The sequence below is a fragment of the Heteronotia binoei genome, chromosome 2 (genome assembly GCF_032191835.1).
Source record: "Heteronotia binoei isolate CCM8104 ecotype False Entrance Well chromosome 2, APGP_CSIRO_Hbin_v1, whole genome shotgun sequence".
In the NCBI taxonomy this organism is placed as follows: Eukaryota; Metazoa; Chordata; class Lepidosauria; order Squamata; family Gekkonidae; genus Heteronotia; species Heteronotia binoei.
Window position 1 is genome coordinate 194,022,453 of NC_083224.1, and position 18,170 is coordinate 194,040,622.

General features: G+C 50.3%; 1 protein-coding gene and 1 non-coding gene across 8 annotated transcripts in view; both read right to left on the minus strand.

Moving 5' to 3' along the window:
* Positions 1-4,974: 4,974 nt before the first annotated feature.
* Positions 4,975-18,170, minus strand: part of TCF3 (transcription factor 3) — a 181,177-nt gene continuing 167,981 nt past the window's right edge. For 4 of the 7 annotated variants that reach the window (XM_060232787.1, XM_060232782.1, XM_060232783.1 and 1 more), the window contains exons 18-19: positions 7,414-7,558; positions 4,975-5,361 (exon numbers count right to left, since the gene is read on the minus strand). In XM_060232787.1, the coding sequence (XP_060088770.1) occupies positions 7,416-7,558 (143 nt within the window). In that variant the 3' untranslated portion in view covers positions 4,975-5,361; positions 7,414-7,415. Of the gene's footprint in view, positions 5,362-7,413; positions 7,559-8,136; positions 8,355-18,170 lie in introns of all 7 variants that reach the window. The other 3 variants (XM_060232788.1, XM_060232785.1, XM_060232784.1) reach the window with 1 other exon arrangement.
* Positions 13,980-14,051, minus strand: TRNAT-GGU (transfer RNA threonine (anticodon GGU)). The gene has a single exon. It is a non-coding gene; the product is annotated as a tRNA-Thr (tRNA).

The window sequence follows — 18,170 nt, forward strand, 5'->3', positions numbered from 1 at the left end:
AGAAGCTGATCTTTCAAGGACAGAGTCTCAGAGCAGCTTACAATCTCCTTTCCCTTCCTCCCCCGCAACAGACACCCTGTGAGGTGGGTGGGGCTGAGAGCTCTCCCAGAAGCTGATCTTTCAAGGACAGAGTCTCAGAGCAGCTCACAATCTACTTTACCTTCCTCTCCCACAACAGACACCCTGTGAGGTGGGTGGGGCTGAGAGGGCTCTCCCAGAAGCTGCCCTTTCAAGGACAGAGTCTCAGAGCGGCCTACAGTCTCCTTTCCCTTCCTCCCCTGCAACAGACACCCTGTGAGGTGGGTGGGGCTGAGAGCTCTCCCAGAAGCTGCCCTTTCAAGGAGAGAGTCTCAGAGCGGCCTTCAATCGCCTTTCCCTTTCTCCCCCACAACAGACACCCTGTGAGGTGGGTGGGGCTGAGAGAGCTCTCCCAGAAGCTGCCCTTTCAAGAACAACTCCTACGAGAGCTACGGCTGACCCAAGGCCATTCCAGCAGCTACAACCGGAGGAGTGCGGAATTAAACCCAGTTCTCCTAAATAAGAGTCTGCACGCTTAACCACCACACCAAACTAATAGAAATAAAGTGCACAATTGTATCATCCTGAAACCATGCTCCCCACAGTCTTCCACAAAACCAGTCTCTAGTACCAAAAAGGTTGGGGCCCGCTGGACTAGATGTCCCAAGAGGTTCCTTCTATTCTAGAATACTATGATTCTGTTTTATCCTCACACAGTTGCCAAGGTAGGTTAAGCAGAGGTAATTTAGCTTTCTTTGGGAGGAAGGGTGCACACACACACACACACACACACACAAGTTTAGTACAAGGTAAACCCTTTATTACAACTTTTTCATTGATAGGTATACAACATCTGAAAGACAGATACAGGGAGGGGGGGGGAAAGGGAAAAAAAGTAATATTGTTATAAAATGTCACATTTATTGCTACATTACTGTTATATACAGGACAGTTCTCAAAATTCTACTTTTAAAAAAGTTAAGGATTATTTAAAAATTCCAAATAATCCAGCCAGCTGTTTTTTTTTCTTGACACTTGTATAAAATTATTATTTTTTTAAAAAAATGAACACAATCCATATCTTGAGGCACTCGAAAACACAATTTTTAACCCCGTGCTCTCCCCCTCCCCTAGAAATTCTGATCAGTCCAAAAAACGTCTCTCTTTCTATCTTGCCCTCCCCTCCTCCCTTCCCCAAAAACCTTTTCTTTTTTAAATTGGGGATAGGCATACATATATATATATATTTATACTATATATATATTTTTCAAAACTATAATGTGTATCTGGATTTTTAATAACAAGGATCTTGGCCAGTTACATACAGCTGGACTTAGATGTAGGCAGCAAAACACAAAAGGCCACAATCCAGCCTGCAGTCAGGTACGTCTGAAATCCCATCGAAACGACAAGATTTACATGTAAATTGCAACTTGACGGTTTTAATGAGACTTTTGTCATAACTCACTTTAGCTGGATTGGGGCCGCCCCCCAAAAAAGCAAAGACTATATTTTTTTTTATTTTTTTTATATAAAAAGCCCCAGTAACAACAAAAGAAAACCCCTCAAAACATCCAAAAGGGCTACGAAATATGCAACACCCCAACTCCTAAAAAAATATAGTCTAACGGGAATCAAGTTACATTTTGTTCTCTGTATTGCTTGAACCCCATTTTTTTAAAAAAACAAACAAAAGAAAACAAAGATTCGTTTCCCCACAATGCCGTCCCTTCCTAAGAGTTTTTTTTTTTTTTGCTGGATATCCCTTTTTTGCTCTCCTAAAACTCTTACCCCCTCTACCCAAACGAAAATAAATATCCCAAGATTCTTTGGGATGTATCTACATTATAAACTTCCAACGAGTTTCAAACCGTTTCCGGCTCTTGCGGTCACCCGAACGGGGACGTCTGGGTATGGCGGTTCTAAGAGAAGGCATGCACTGGAACAGCCACGGTTTGAAACGGGTTTAAAAGTCCTAGCGTAGACATGCCCTAAGAAAGGTGAGCGTCCCACCTCTGCTCGACAGGACAGAAACACCGCTACAGAACTGAAACGAACAAAAAGGAACCATTTAAAAATAAGGACAACGACCCCCCAAAAAAGCTTTTTCTTTTTTCTTTCGAGCTGGTGGATTGGAAAGAGATTTGGGGAGATCTGGCACTAAGAATCATCAGGCCTTCTTGGACAGAGCTTCGTGTGTGGGGCGCATGCGGGGAGACGACGCGCCCTGGAACCTTTCCTCGTGGAGTCACGAATTCCCACTCTCCTACCCTCAGTTTTACCCTGCCCCAATCTCTCCTTCTGTCTCTGCAAACAAATTTGGGAAATCCAAGGAGTCAAAGGGCTGGCTGAGCCTTTTGGTAGCTTTTTTTGGGTAGCCGGAACTCCTTTGCATCTTAGGCCGCACCCCCTGATGTACCCAATCCTCCTGGAGCTTACAGTAGGCCCTGGAATAAGAGCCCTGGAAGCTCTTGGAGAATTGGCTACATCAGGGGTGCGTGGCCCAAGATGCAAAGGAGTTCCTGCTACAAAAAAAGGCCCTGATGCTGAGGAAAATGGACAGTTATGGCACTGAGCCCCACTGAAGTCCATGCCCTTCTCAGACTCCATTCCCAAACCTGCAGGAGTTTCCCAGCCTGGTTCTGGCAACCGGGGGGGGGGGGGGGGGGGCGGCGGCAACCCGACCTCGTTCCTTTCAGAGTCAACCTGGCCTTCTCAGCGCAAATTCCCAGCTGAGAACCAGGCTTTTTTTGTAACAGGAACTCCTTTGCATGTTAGGCCACACCCCCCCGATGTGGCCAATCCTCCAAGAGCTTCCAGGGCTCTTAGCGCAGGGCCGATTGGAAGCTCCAGGGGGATTGGCTACATCAGGAGAGTGTGGCCTAATATGCAAAGGAGTTCCTGCTACCAAAAAAAAAAAGCCCTGGGTATGGGCAGCTGTGTTCTCCCTTTTCCACAGCAACACTCCCTCCCTTCCAGGTTAGGCAGCTACACGTAAAAGGGGAACGTACCCCCCTCTGCTGGAAAGCTAGGACTCGGGGGACCAAGGGAGGGCGGAGATACATCCAGTGGACCAGCCGGGCCATCCGCAGATGCAGAAGGCAGTCTGGCTTCTTGTTAAAAGTAGGCCAAGCCCTGCCGCTAAGCAAACTAGGGGATTGCCTAGGGCGCCGGCCTTCTGGGGCGCCAACTTGGGCGCCCCCCATGTGACTCGGTGACGTCATCGGTGTGTGTGTGGTGGGGAAACGCCAGAAGTTAGCTTTGCCTATGGGGCCTATGGCCGGCCTTGGTTGAAAGGCACCTCCCTTCTCTTCCCAGTTAACGCCAGGCCCAAGCAATTACAGGACTGCGCTCGACGGGTTCGGCAAAACGTACGGCCCTTCTCTCTCCCCGTTTCTCTTCCGATGTCAGATTGTTGGCGGCGGGGGCCGAAGCAGCGTTCCTGTAAGGATCCTCAAGGGCACCCGCCGCCCCTCCACCGGCTCCGAAGCAAAATCCTACGATCCGGAACGCTTCATGTTTCGAAATGACAGCTCCCTCCGCTGCAAACCTGGAACCAATCGTTCAGAACTGCAGTTGGCAGCACCGGCAGACAGGCCCGCGTAGGCTGAAGTGTCCCCGTAACTGAATTCTAGACCCCCGTACCCACAGTAGTGTGACTGACACGGAAGCAGAGAGATACAGCGACGACGCTACTTTCTGTCCACAAAGAGGCAGGCAGGAGAAGGCGGTCTCTCCGAACGGCACTCGGGGATAGTTGCGGGGTGTCCAGTGGGGGGGGGGGGGGGCGGGGGGAAGAGACATTCAGCCAGCCTGTTCTGAGCTTCCCATGGGCTCCATATAGCCAAGGAAGCACGTTTTCTTAACAGCCTCGGAACAGGGACACAGCGAACAGCAACACACCATCTCCAGAGGGGTGCGGGGGATGTGCGTTTCCAACCGTGGCTTTCAGCTCAGCCCGGAGGGAAGCCGACCCTCTGCTCTTCCAACGGAAAGTGTCTTCTCTTCCCGAACGTCTGAAGTCTCCGGTCAGCCTTTGCTCCTCCTTTGCTTGGCAGGACGAAGCTGTTTTGTTCTTCTTTATTTTGTGCCTCCCTCCTCGCCTCTCCGAGATCTTTGTTCTGTCCTCTCCCCCCCCCCCCCCCCCGTTTTGTTTGTTCCTTGCCAGTTGGCTCCAGTGCTTTAAAATAAGCTGTTTTCCCACCTCTGGAGTGCCGTTTTTCATCTGTATAACCCTGCTCCGTGAACGCCACTGAGTGTGTCTCTCCCCACCCATCCGCCACCAGCAACTTGAGATGTTGACTTTGAGGTCCTTGCAGCTCTAAAGGAACCAGAAGTTTATTCCCCACCCCCTTTGCAGTCCCCTTTGGCTTCCTAGGAAAAGGGTCACAAAAAATCTCAGGTCCGGAGATAAGAACAGAAGACTTTCAGGAATCCCTCTGGGGCTAGTCTTCAGGATGGCAGAGAACAGATCCTCTCTTGGCCATCACGCTGTGCTCGTTCTCTCTCCCCATCTCCCCCCCCCCCCAAACCTCCCCCCATTCCGAATTTCTTTTTCCACTGTGGAAGTTATGAGCCAAACCGAAGTATCGATTCATCCGCCGAGCTAAATCCGCGCGAGTGGCTTTTATGGAGTCAAGAGTGATTGGTTTCCCCCCCCCTCTCTCTTTCAGACATCCAGTCTCTCGATACAATTTTTTTTTTAATATTTCTGGTTGATCTTCTTTGAAAAGAAAAATAATATGCAACGTTAACTACGGAAACAGCAGCACAAAAAAAAAATAATAACCAAAAGGACGGGGGAACAAAAAAAAAAAAAAATTTTTGTACACAATTTTTTTTTGTCTTCGCTTACAAAACATAGATGCAAAAGAAGCTAATTAAAAAAAAAACCCAAAAAAGGCATTGCTATGTTTGTTCTACTTTTTTTTCTTTTTAAAAAAATTATCGTTAACAAAAAAAAAAATTACGCTTAGGCACAATTCTTCTGCTGGCCTTTTGTGAACAAGCCATTTTGTATATAACACTTCCCCCCCACCTCCCCAATGCCCCCTCAGTAAATTCAAGATATGCAGTGACAGTTCCAGAATATACACTTTAAGGCAATCTTTGCTGTTGGTTTTTTGATAAAGTTGCTCCTTTCCTTGTCTTCCATCCTTCCTTTCCCTCTCTCTCTCTCTCTCTTTTTTAAAAAGTTCCTTTGAACATGAAGATCCATTGCCGTGCGTCAGTGTTAACAGGGCTACAGTTTCTGTTGTGGACCATGGGGCGGGGGCGGGATGCGGCCTTCCCTTCTTCCTTCTTCCTATAGATGGCTGCAACCCAGAAGAAGAAAAGAATCCTCTAGAGAGAAAGACAAGGGGTGGGAGAAAAAAACAAACAGAAACAGAGATCGTGAATCTCTGCACGCAGCGCACAGGGATAGAATGTCAGAAAGGATCTGGACCACAGAGGTACAGAAACTTAGAAAGAAACACACTCCCTCTGTTTACAAAATAGCAAAAAACAAAAAAGGTAAAGGTAGTCCCCCTGTGCAAGCACCAGTCGTTTCCGACTCTGGGGTGACGTCACATCACGACGTTTTCACGGCAGACTTTTTACGAGGTGGTTTGCCATTGCCTTCCCCAGTCCTCTACGCTTTCCCCCCAGCAAGCTGGGGACTCATTTGACCAACCTCGGAAGGATGGAAGGCCGAGTCAACCTGGAGCCGGCGACCTGAACCCAGCTTCCGCCGGGATCGAACTCAAGTCGTGAGTGGAGAGCTCAGACTGCAGGACTGCAGCTTTTCCGCTCTGCGCCATGGGGCTCTTGCTCACAAAATAGTAACAACGTGTAATATAAACTGCATTCACCCAAACACCTCGAATAAGCAATACACTAATGCAGTCACAAAACTATCCCGTGCACAACGTAGCTGCTGTCCAGAATTCATAATGATTTATGGTGAGTCCGACGGAAAAACAGAACCGGTCCAATTTTGTTTCAGACGCACTATCCTTCCTCAAGGGACGCCTTGTCATACATATCGGAACAGTAGACATATCGGAACAGTGCCGAAATTTCCTGGCTTCCTTTTAAGTTCTTATTTATTATTTTACCTTTTTTTATCTTATGGAGTCAGGTTATAAGCAAGCATAAATACTTACGTCCATACAATAAAATATCTAGTAAGAATTTTAAGTTATATAGATGTGTCTAGATATGTAGACCATTTTCTATCCAAGGAGAGAGAGATCAAGAGGAAAACAGGATTAAAGTTAAGGCAATAATTCCTGCATCAAAATACAAACAATCTAATTGAAGAAGAAGAAGATATTGGATTTATATCCCGCCCTCCACTCCGAAGAGTCTCCGAGTGGCTCACAATCTCCTTTCCCTTTCTCCACCACAACAGAGACCCTGTGAGGTAGATGAAGATATTGGATTTATATCCTGCCCTCCACTCCGAAGAGTCTCAGAGCGGCTCACAATCTCCTATATCTTCTCCCCCCACAACAGACACCCTGTGAGGTGGGTGGGGCTGGAGAGGGCTCTCACAGCAGCTGCCCTTTCAAGGACAACCTCTGCCAGAGCTATGGCTGACCCAAGGCCATGCTAGCAGGTGCAAGTGGAGGAATGGGGAATCAAACCCAGTTCTCCCAGATAAGAGTCCACACACTTAACCACTACACCAAACTGGCTCTCCCATACTATATTATCCATATTAGTACCCATATCATCACTAAACTATTAAGTAAGCATTGCTAAGAATTCTTAACTGCCTAAATGATTTTTTATGCCAACTATTACAGATTATTCCAAAAATTACTATCGAGTAATTACGATTAGGTGTGACCCACGACTTAACACGGTAAAAGAAAAGGAAGGGGGAAAAAGAGAGAAATAAAAAGTACTAGCAAAAAGGAAAAGAAACAAAAAAACAAAGCTGAAGAAAAATATTCAAAACTGACAAGCAGAGAAGATATTCTGGTTTGTGTGGCTGAATATCATTTGCTGTAATGAACCCAATAAAAGGAAACCATTTCTGTGAATTTCGAGATATCGGAGTCTGAATTTTGGATATGATCTGTTATGCATGGGACGCGCCTACCCACCCGTGTCTATCAGCATTCAGTAGCGTCGTGTAACTGCATTCGTGTGTATGGTCTATTCGAGGTGTTTTGGCGAATGCAGCTTGTATCACACATTGTGACTATTTTGTAAACGGAGAGAGTGTGTTTCTTTCACATTAGCAGAACAGCAAGTCGTTCAGTGTCCAGGTTCCTGCAAAACTGGCCGCCACATGATGGAGCAAAGGCTACTCATATAGAAGTGGCAGTTTTAAGCACGTGAGCCTGGTTTCCCCCGGGGGGGTGGGGGGGATCCAGCCAGCCACGTGATCACAGAAGAGGGTACCTTTACATATGTCCCACAGGATTATGCCCATCTCCAAGACCTGGATGGGATGCCGAGAGCGCCATCTGGGGGTCACCCACGACACCCGACACCTTCTCTTCTTCACGACGTTTCAAGCAGGCTGCCTTGGGGTTCAGATTGCGTTCTGAGACAACGGGATAAAAAAAAAAGAGAGAGAGAGAGAGAGAGCCATGGGAAGGAGAAGAATGCCAAACTTTTGGGGAAGGCGCCTTGCAAGCGACCTTCCTTTCCCTCCCTCCCTCCTTCCCCGGAAAGAGAAAGAGAGAGAGAATACATACACAGATATATGAAAGAATGAGAAACGTTCCAACAGAGAACACGACGCTATTCCTTTCGCCAGCTGCAGTCATCCCAACAAAACAAAAAGTCGCTCCTCGCGGAGGGAAGGAAAACGTCGCCAGCGTTAACAGACACCCCCCCCCAAGCCCCCTCTTCCTAAATTTTATTTGAGGAAGAACCACACTTTCGTCATGCCCTCTGGCACGATCTCCGTCCCCCCCCCCCCCCCCCGTCGCTTTGTGAGAGGCAGAGCAGGAAAAAAGCGGAGGCTCGCACCCAAGGCGGAAGGGACAGGAAGAGAGACTCATGCAAGCATGCGCGTGCGCACAGAGAGACGGACGGACAGGCAGGCACACAGAAACACGCAGTCTCCTGCACAAGAGTGACCTCAGGGTGGGAGAGCCCCCCCCCCCAGCGCCGTACCTCGTACTTGCTGCTCCAAGCCCAGAATGACTTGCACTGCTTGCTGAAGGATGATGAGCTTGGTCTGCGCTTTGTCTGTTTTTAAGTGCACTTGGCACATGCGTCCCAGCTCTTTAAAGGCCTCGTTAATGTCCCGCACTCGCACCCTTTCCCTGGCATTATTGGCCATCCGCCTCTCCCGGTCCCTCAGATCCTTGTCTTCTGCCTCATCTGTACTGCTGTGTTCACACATAGCACCACAGGGGTTAATCAGGGGGGGTGGGAAGTAGTGACTTGGGGCCAAGGGTGGGGGAAGGGGACAGGAGGGGGCGGTGCCAAGGTGTGGCAGAAAAATGTCCACAGGGAATAGTCAATTGCCAAGGGGTGGGGGAGCCCAGAGAAGTATGGCGCTGCCAACGCTAGGAGACAATCGTAGCCGTAACCCTTGGGAATTTCTCTTGTCCTTAAAATGGTTGCCACGGGGAGAAGCCATGATCCTGGAGGCCTCGGAAACCACAGCTGTACCCAGGGATGGAATTCTAGCAGGAGCTCCTTTGCGTATTAGGCCACACCTCCCCCGATGTAGCCAATCCTCCAAGAGCTTACGAGGCTCTTTTTTGTAAGCTCTTGGAGGATTGGCTACATCGGGGAGGTGTGGCCTAATATGCAAAGGAGCTCCTGCTAGAATTCCACCCCTGGCTGTACCCACGTGTGAGTGCCACAGTAATGGAAACAGCAAGGCAAGGGAAGGTAAATGAACCAGAGACGGTATAATTCACGGGTCAGAATTCTGCGTCTCTCATTTTGAAGTTGCACTCTGCCTGCCGTTCAACCGCAAAGATTAAACAATGGATTTGTAAAAAGAACCCCACTTTAAAAAACATCACTATTTCCTAGTTACAGGCCATCTTCCCTTCTACGGTGTGGAGCCTTGTGAGCAAAAATTCTACTTGGTGAGCTGCTGGCATTGAAGTTGTGAGCTGCTGCATCAATTAGTTTGCTCTGGGGCCTGAGCTAAGACAAAAAGGTGTGAGCTGGAGGCTAAAAAACTGTGAGCTAGCTCACGCTAACTCAGAGGGAACACTGGTTGCAGGTATTCAGATTCACCCTTCAGGTTTTTGAGCCCTGCAGCAAGATTAAGAAATGTATCCAATCGACAAAGAAATCCCAAACCAGTGGGAATGCGAAATCCGAAACGCAGCAGCAAAGCATTGACTTGCGCTTGAGTCTTATCGTTCATATTTTGAGACCTGAAACAGTTCTGAACTGGGCTGGTCTGCGGGTCTCAGAGGTCTGAGGAACAAATGGGCCACTTTTGGAAAAAAATGTAAATTTCAAGCTAGACTGAACTACTGGAACTTGAGAGAGGCAAGAGAAAAAAAGGAGGAGGAAGAAGAACAGCAGATTTTAAACCCCACCCTTCTCCCTGAATCAGAGTGGCTTACAATCTCCTATATCTTTTCCCCCCACAACAGACACCCTGCGAGGTGGGTGGGGCTGAGGGGGCTCTCCCAGAAGCTGCCCTTTCAAGGACAGAGTCTCAGAGGAGCCTACAATCTCCTTTCCCTTCCTCCCCCACAACAGACACCCTGTGAGGCGGATGGGGCTGAGAGGGCTCTTCCAGAAGCTGCCCTTTCAAGGACAACTGTGCCAGAGCTATGGCTGACCCAAGGCCACTCCAGCAGGTTCAAGTGGAGGAGTGGGGAATCAAACCTGGTTTGCCCAGCTTAAGAGTCCGCACACTTCACCACTACACCAAACTGGAGGGCATGGTTCGCACATGCAGAAGGATGAGGTGGGAGAACTGACTTTAGACGGCAGGTGGTGGATCGCAGAGAGTCCTGCTTTGAAATACGCAGTGCTCCCTTACGTTACGAACTCCCTGCAGACAGAAATCCAGCATCACAAGCAAAGAGGGAAGGGTAGAACCTTGATGAACTAGTTTTCTATTGGCTGGGAGTTGTCTTTTTTGAATTTGCTTTAATTTTGTGTGTGCGTGCGTGCGTGCATGCCTGGAAGTCACGGCGACCCCTACTAGGGCATGGAGGATGTTCAGAGAAGTGGCTTGATGCAGCTTGCCCCTGCCTCCCATTCCTGGTATTCCCAGGAGGTCTCCCATCCAAGTACATGCCAGGCTTGGCCCTGCTTGGCTCCAGAGATCTGACAAGGTCGGGCTGTTCAAATCAGGGCAGCTGAGAGTTCCTCCCCCCCTCACTTTAAAGTGCAAGGAAAGGAAAGGTCCCCTGTGCAAGCACCAGTCGTTTCCGACTCTGGGGTGACGTTGCTTTCACAACATTTTCACGGCAGACTTTTTACGGGGTGGTTTGCCACTGCCTTCCCCAGTCCTCTACACTTCCCCCCCAGCAAGCTGGGGACTCATTTTACCGACCACGGAAGGATGGAAGGCTGAGTCAACCTCGAGCCGGCTACCTGAAAACCCAGCTTCCGCCGGGGATTGAACTCGAGTCATGAGCAGAGCTTAGGACTGCAGTAATGCAGCTTTAACACGCCGCGTAAGAAGGGCACTGCTGGATCATAACAGTCCGGCACCCTTTTTCCCACAGTGCCCAGCTGGGTGTCCTATAAGGCGAGGAGAGGCTGGGAGATCAAAACCTCCCCTTTCCTTGTTTCCCCACGGCAACTTGCTTTCAGCCATATGAACATATGAAGCTGCCTTATACCGAATCAGACCCTTGGTCCATCAAAGTCAGTATTGTCTTCTCAGACTGGCAGCGGCTCTCCAGGGTCTCAAGCTGAGGTTTTTCACACCTGTTTGCCTGGACCATTTTTTGGAGATGCCAGGGATTGAACCTGGGACCTTCTGCTTCCCAAGCAGATGCTCTACCACTGAGCCACCGTCCCTCCCCATATACTTCTTGGCAGTGTGTCCCTCTAAGTGGAGTTAGTGTGCGCTTGCTCACAGGTTTTTAGTCTCCAGCTCACGCCTTTTTGTCTTAGCTCAAGCAAAATGGCCCCAGAGCACAATCATGTATGCAGGAACTCACCACTTGAATGCCACAGCTCACAAAGTAGAATTTTTGATCACAAGACTTTGCAGCGTAGAGGGAACGTGGCTTCTTGGCAGGGCTTACTCCTTTGCATATTAGCCCCCCCCCCCCATGTAGCCAATCCTCCAAGAGCTTATAGGGCTCTTTGTGCAGGGCTTATTGTCAGCTCCAGGAGGATTGGCTGCATCGGAGGGGTGTGGCCTAATATGCAAAGAAGCTCCTGCTACAAAGAAAAAAGCCCTGCTTCTTGGAATATGCAGGTTCCATTGAACCATCATGCGCTGCAGCCACTGCGGCTCGGAAGCCACATGTGGCTCTTTCACACATCCTATGTGGCTTTCGGAGCCCCCACCGCCCCGTCGGCTGGCTTGGAGAGGGCATTTGGCTCTTTAAATCACTTCACCAAGCCAAGCCAGCCAGCGGCTTCGAGAATGCATTTAAAGTTACTTTCTTTCCACCTCTCCCTCCCTAATCCATCTACTTGCTTTCCTTCATCCCTCCCTCCCTTTCTTCCATCTTGTGGTTCTCAAACATCTGACATTTACTCTACGTGGCTCTTACTTGGTTAACTTAAGAGCCAAACTTGCTTAACTTAAGAGCCGCACAGAATAGACGTCAGCGGTCTGAGAGCCGCAAAACATGAACATTGGATTTCCGAGAGCCGCAAGACATGACTGTCAGATGTTTGAGAGCCGCAAGACAGGGAGAGAGGAGAGCAAATAGGGAGGGAGAGGTGGAAAGAAAGCAACTTTAACTTTCAACGCATTCTCCAAGCTGGCTTGGCTTGGAGAAGTGATTTAAAGAGACAAATGCCTTCTCTAAGCTGGCCAACAGGGCAGTGGGGGCTTCAAGAGCCACACAATATGTGTGGAAGAGGCACAGTCTGGCCACCCCTGGTCCAGAACCACCTACATTCTGAAGCGGGGCAGCCCCATCTCATCCTTCTGCCCGTACAAACCAGACCGTAAGATATCACCCCAAGTGATGCGGTGGCTTTGGAACAACCCATTTTCAAAAACTCCCCGGGCAAAGGGGGTTTCCAAGTGAGAAAAGGGACGTTGAATTGGAAATACTATCCGCCCCGCCCCCCTGCATCCCCTCAATAGGGTATTGTTAAAATTGCTTTGTGGGGACCTTACTCTCTCCACAAGGAATCGATGAAATGGGTTAGAGAGGCAAGCCGGGCATCAAGCAGCACACATCCGGAAGAGGAGCTAAACCAAATGATTGCGAAGACCCGTTAACTACAACTAGGGTGGCCAGGTCCAACTCAGGAAATATCTGGGGACTTTGGGGGTGGAGACAGGAGACTTATTGGGGGATCCCCTACCCCCATCCGGGGACTGACATCCCTTACTTTATCCCGTGTACAAGATCCAAAACACGGTCACCGTAAGCCTTTTTTGGGGGGAAGGGGGGGGGGGAAGGCAGGACATGAATATTTTATGAAAACAAAACAGGCATCCAAAGGATCTGTACCGTCTCTGAGAAAATGGTACCAGCCAGAGAAGTTTTTTTTTTTGGTAGCAGGAGCGCCTTTGCATATTAGGCCACACCCCCTGATGTAGCAAATCCTCTAACAGCTTACATAGCTCTTTGTACAGGGCCTACTGTAAGCTCTTGGGAGGATTGGCTACATCGGGGGGAGGGTGCGGCCTAATATGCAAAGGAGTTCCTGCTACAAGAACAGCCCTGGTACTGGCATAAAATCTTTCCATAACGACACCTACATTAACGCATCCTGGAATGTTTTGGAAATAACCGCAGAAGAGAAAACGATGCTCAAGACGGCAGCACGACGACCACCCAGCGAGGGGTGTGGCTCTCTTTCTTGCTTAGTTGGGATGCAGGGGCGGAATTCTGGCGGGGGCTCCTTTGCGTATTAGGCCACACCCCTCCGACGCAGCCAATCCTCCAAGAGCTCACGAAGCTGTTTTTCGTCAGCTCTTGGAGGATTGGCTGCGTCGGAGGGGTGTGGCCTAATATGCAAAGGAGCCCCCGCTAGAATTCCACCCCTGGCGGGATGTAACTTTCCTCCCGAGTCATGTGGACGGCTCAGGCCAGGCCTCCGAGCAAGGCCAAGATCGGCCCAGGAAAGGTGGGGTGGGAACAAAACATCCTCAGGCAACCGCGGGCGTTGGCAGCACCTTACAGCTCTTGGCAGGGCTTCATTTCCCGCCAGCCTCCCCAAGCCCTGGCAAAGCCAGGGTGCACAGCTGTGAAAAGGGATGACCTTCTTCTCCCCCAGAGCAAAACATTCCCGCAGGAAAGGCAGAAGCTGCCCCAAAGGGATGGATTCGGCGGGCACGTTGGATCAAACGGGAGGCCAACCTGACCACACTGGGCGCCGAAGGAAGGTCGGAAAGCAAACAGAGGCTGATCTAACACCGGACGCCACAATGCCCTTTTCAAAACTCATCCGGCAATGCTACGCCAATGATCAAAGTGAACATATGAAGCTCTGCCTTCTCCTGAATCAGACCCCCCCCTGGGTCCATCAAAGTCAGTCTTGTCTACTCAGACGGGCAGTGGCTCTCCAGGGTCTCCAGCTGAGGTTTTTCACGCCTGCTTGCCTGGACCCTTTTGAGTTGGAGATGCCGGGACTGAACCTGGGACCTTCTGCTCACCAAGCAGATGCTCTACCACTCAGCCACAGTCCCATTCATGGCTCTCCAGGGTCTCAAGAGGAGGTTTTTCACGCCTACTTGCCTGGACCCATTTTTGGAGATGCCAGGGATTGAACCTGGGACCTTCTGCTCATCAAGCAGATGCTCTACAACTCAGCCACAGCCCCATTCACGGCTCTCCAGGGTCTCAAGAGGAGGTTTTTCACGCCTACTTGCCTGGACCCTTTTTTGGAGATGCCAGGGATTGAACCTGGGACCTTCTGCTCACCAAGCAGATGCTCTACCACTGAGCCACAGCCCCATTCATGGCTCTCCAGGGTCTCAAGCGGAGGTTTTTCACACCTACTTGCCTGGACCCATTTTTGGAGATGCCAGGGATTGAACCTGGGACCTTCTGCTCACCAAGCAGATGCTCTACCACTGAGCCCCCGTCTCTCCTCAAGGTAAAGGTAGTCCCCTGTGCAAGCACTAGTTGTTTCCGACTCTGGGGTGATATCACATCACAACTTTTTCAAAGCAGACGTTTTATGGAGAGGTTTGCCACTGCCTTCCCCAGTCATCTAAACTCCCCCCACAGCAAGCTGGGTGCTCATTTGACCCACCTCGGAAGGATGGAAGGCAGAGTCAACCTTGAGCTGGCTCCTTGAACCCAGCTTCCGCCAGGATCGAACTCAGGTTGTGAGCAGAGAGCTTGGACTGCGGTACTGCAGCTTTACCACTCTGCGCCACGGGGCTCTGTCCAGGATGTATGCCTGAGGGGTGGTAAGGCTGATTTGAGAGGGGGGCGTCTAAGCTGCAGAAGGCAGCTTTGGCTCACCCCGGAGGATTGCACTGATCCAAGCGCTCAACGGGGCTTCGAACGGGAAACAAACCCTACAACGACAACGCTACCACCGCCTTCGCTCCTGGGCTTCTGAAACATCGGGAACCCGAAGTGATCACACTGAGAAAGAAAAGTCACCTCCACGTCTCATTCGTGGGTCTGCCCTCGCAGACCTGACTCTTCCAAGGTCACACGGCATCGTGGAGGCTATTCAGAATCCCATTTCAGAGTAGAGCAGTGCCTACTTGGCCTGCTGGAAGTCCCAGGATTGGTCTCCACTTGAAGAGTTGCAGTGGTGGCGGCTACAAGCACAGAAAGCTTCAAGAGGGGACTGGATGAACATAGGGAAAAGAGATCCACCAGTAGCTCTTAGCCATAAGGTATGGATGGAACTCTCTGTCTGGGACAGCGATGCACTATATTCTTGGTGTTTGGGGGGGGCCACAGCTTCTAGAGTTCTGGCCCCGCTGGTGGACCTCCCGATAGCACCTGGGTTTTGGCCACAGCGCAACACAGAGTGTTGGACTGGAAGGGCCATTGGCCTGATCCAACATGGCTTCTCTTATGTTCTTATGTCTGGAGCAGTGATGCTCTGTATTCTTGGTGCTTGGGGGGGCACAGTGGGAGGGCTTCTAGTGTCCTGGCCCCACTGCTGGACCTCCTGATGGCACCTGGGTTCTGGTCACACTGCAACACAGAGTGTTGAACTGGATAGGCCATTGGTGTGATCCAACATGGCTTCTCTTATGTTCTTATGTCTGGAGCAGTGATCCTCTGTATTCTTGGTGCTTGGGGGGGGGCACAGTGGGAGGGCTTCTAGTGTCCTGGCCCCACTGCTGGACCTCCTAATGGCACCTGGGTTTTGGCCACAGTGCAACACAGAGTGTTGGACTGGATGGGCCATTGGCCTGATCCAACATGGCTTCTCTTATATTCTTATGTCTGGAGCAGTGATCCTCTGTATTCTTGGTGCTTGTGGGGGCACAGTGGGAGGGCTTCTAGTGTCCTGACCCCACTGCTGGACCTCCTAATGGCACCTGGGTTTTGGCCACAGTGCAACACAGAGTGTTGGACTGGATGGGCCATTGGCCTGATCCAACATGGCTTCTCTTATATTCTTATGTCTGGAGCAGTGATCCTCTGTATTCTTGGTGCTTGAGGGGGGCACAGTGGGAGGGCTTCTAGTGTCCTGGCCCCACTGCTGGACCTCCTAATGGCACCTGGGTTTTGGCCACAGTGCAACACAGAGTGTTGGATGGGATGGGCCATTGGCCTGATCCAACATGGCTTCTCTTACGTTCTTAGAAAGAACTGAGGAAGACTTACAAGGCAGTGACAAATCAGAACAGGTGATAATGATCTAGAATCAGGGGTAGGGAACGTTGGCTCTCCAGATGTTTTTTGCCTACAACTCCCATCAGCCCCAGCCAGCATGGGTTTTGGTCACAGTTGTAGGCAAAAACATCTGGAGAGCCAACCTTCCCTACCCTTCCCCACTCCACTTCCGTATGTTCACAAACGAGATGCGGAACAATCAAGATCTGTCCCTAAATGCAACCATTTAAAAAAAAATATTACAAATTTTATTTATTTTTGGATGGGAACCTTCGCCACTGCTACCGAGTTTGTTACGTTAACTGAGAGTTGGATTGAAATACAGTCAGGTCAGGGGTGGAATTCTAGCAGGAGCTCCTTTGCATATTAGGCCACTCCCCCCTGATGTAGCCAATCCTCCTGGAGCTTACAGCAGGCCCTGTAAGGAATTCTAGCAGGACCTCATTTGCATATTAGGCCACACACCCCTGATGTAGCCAATCCTTCACGAGCTGACAAGGCTCTTATTTGTAAGCTCTTGGAAAACTGGCTACATCAGGGGGGCGTGGCCTAATATGCAAAGGAGCTCCTGCTAGAATTCCACCCCTGAGTAGCAGCCACTGAAGACATGGCCGGTGGATGCCCGGTAGCCACCAGGAATAGCAGTGGCTTCTCTGGCTTGATTGCCTTAACTCAGGGGTGGGGAACATCAGGCCCGAGGGCCGTTTGTGGCCCTCGAGATCACTTGGCCTGGCCCTTGGGGAAACTGAGTGGTGGGCACTGTGAAGGACTGCTGTGGGTGCCTTTAAAGGTCTGCTGGGAGGAACTGCAGTTTCCGCATGGAGGGAGAGAGGGATGGCAGTCACCAGTTCAATTTGCTCTTGGTTATCCCAGATGGTGTAGCCTAATATGCTAATGAGTTCCTGCTGGGCTTTTTCTACAAAAAAAGCCTTGGATCTGGGCATTTGCCTAGAGCAGCAGGCCAGCGAGGTGTGCCGAATTAGGCTCGCATGACTTTAAACAGGAAAAACAATTATTTGCATTAATTTTGCCAGCCTGGATCGTTCTCCCCTTGGCGGAGCACTGTTTTTTAAGTTGATCCTTTTGCATGGCCCGCAAATGATGTTATAAATATCCAAACGGCCTTTGGCAGAAAAAAGGGTTCCACACCCCTGCCCGAACTGCACCCCACGAATCTGGAATTGGCGCTATCTAAAAGAGCATAAGGCTCCCTGTCCCGGGGGGGGGGGAGTGGCAGTTCTCTCGAACACAGATCATGCCTGGCATTTTCTGCCTTGCGGAAGCAAGGGGAGGGGAACGGCCAAAGTAACCTGCTTCTGCCAGTCAGGAAACTTGAATCCGTAAAGGCGGAACGCGGGAGACTCATAGCTGGACGGCGACGGAGCCACCAAACTTCTCACGGACTGTACTTTCCCTGCCGCCCCCATGCTCTCCCCAACCCCCCAAGTTCTGTCTCTCTGAGCAAGCAGCAAGTACAAGGTAGAGGGTGGGTACCACCGAGAGGTCACGGCTGGGGACTGTCTGTAGGAAAGCGGGGCGGGCGGGAAAGGGACGAGGAAGAGGGAAATGAATGCGGACACGGAAAAAAAAATCAATCGATAAATGCGTATCCATGTGCATATGTATACATCTATGCATATATACATACGTACGCTACAAAAGACGGAAAGGAGGGAAGGATGAGACATTAACAGAAGCCACGGAGAGGGGAAGACAAAGGAATTCCAACGTTGCAACATCCAAGCGGAGCGGAAACAGGCGGTGAGGAATTGCTTATCGTAACGAACAGCGGCGGTAGCGGGGAGGAGGGGGGGACGGACTTGATGTTAACATGGCCAAGATGCAACCGTTGGGCGGAGTCAGAGGACGGAATGTTAAATCGCATGCACAGCTCAAAGCATTAAAAACACAGCAGAAAAATTAGCCCAGCTCCTTTCCATGTGAAATTCACTCCCTCCCCCCTTACCCGGCCAAATGCCCCTCTGTTTACCCCGAAAGCCCCACGTCACATGCTCGGGGCTGCTGGTGGTGGGGATTTTCTCTGCTGCTGTTTTGACCTCCGGAGATAACCTGGCGTTGGGATGGGAGACCCAGCTTATGGATACCGGGGTGGTCTTCAAAGTCAGAACCTTGGAGGCAGGTGACCCCCCCACACATCTTTTGTGCGTATTTCACCCATCCTTTAAAAGCTACCTTCATGCAGGTAGCAACAGAACTAAGTTGGAGTCCAGTCGCACAAAGTTTAATTCTGAGTGTAAGCTT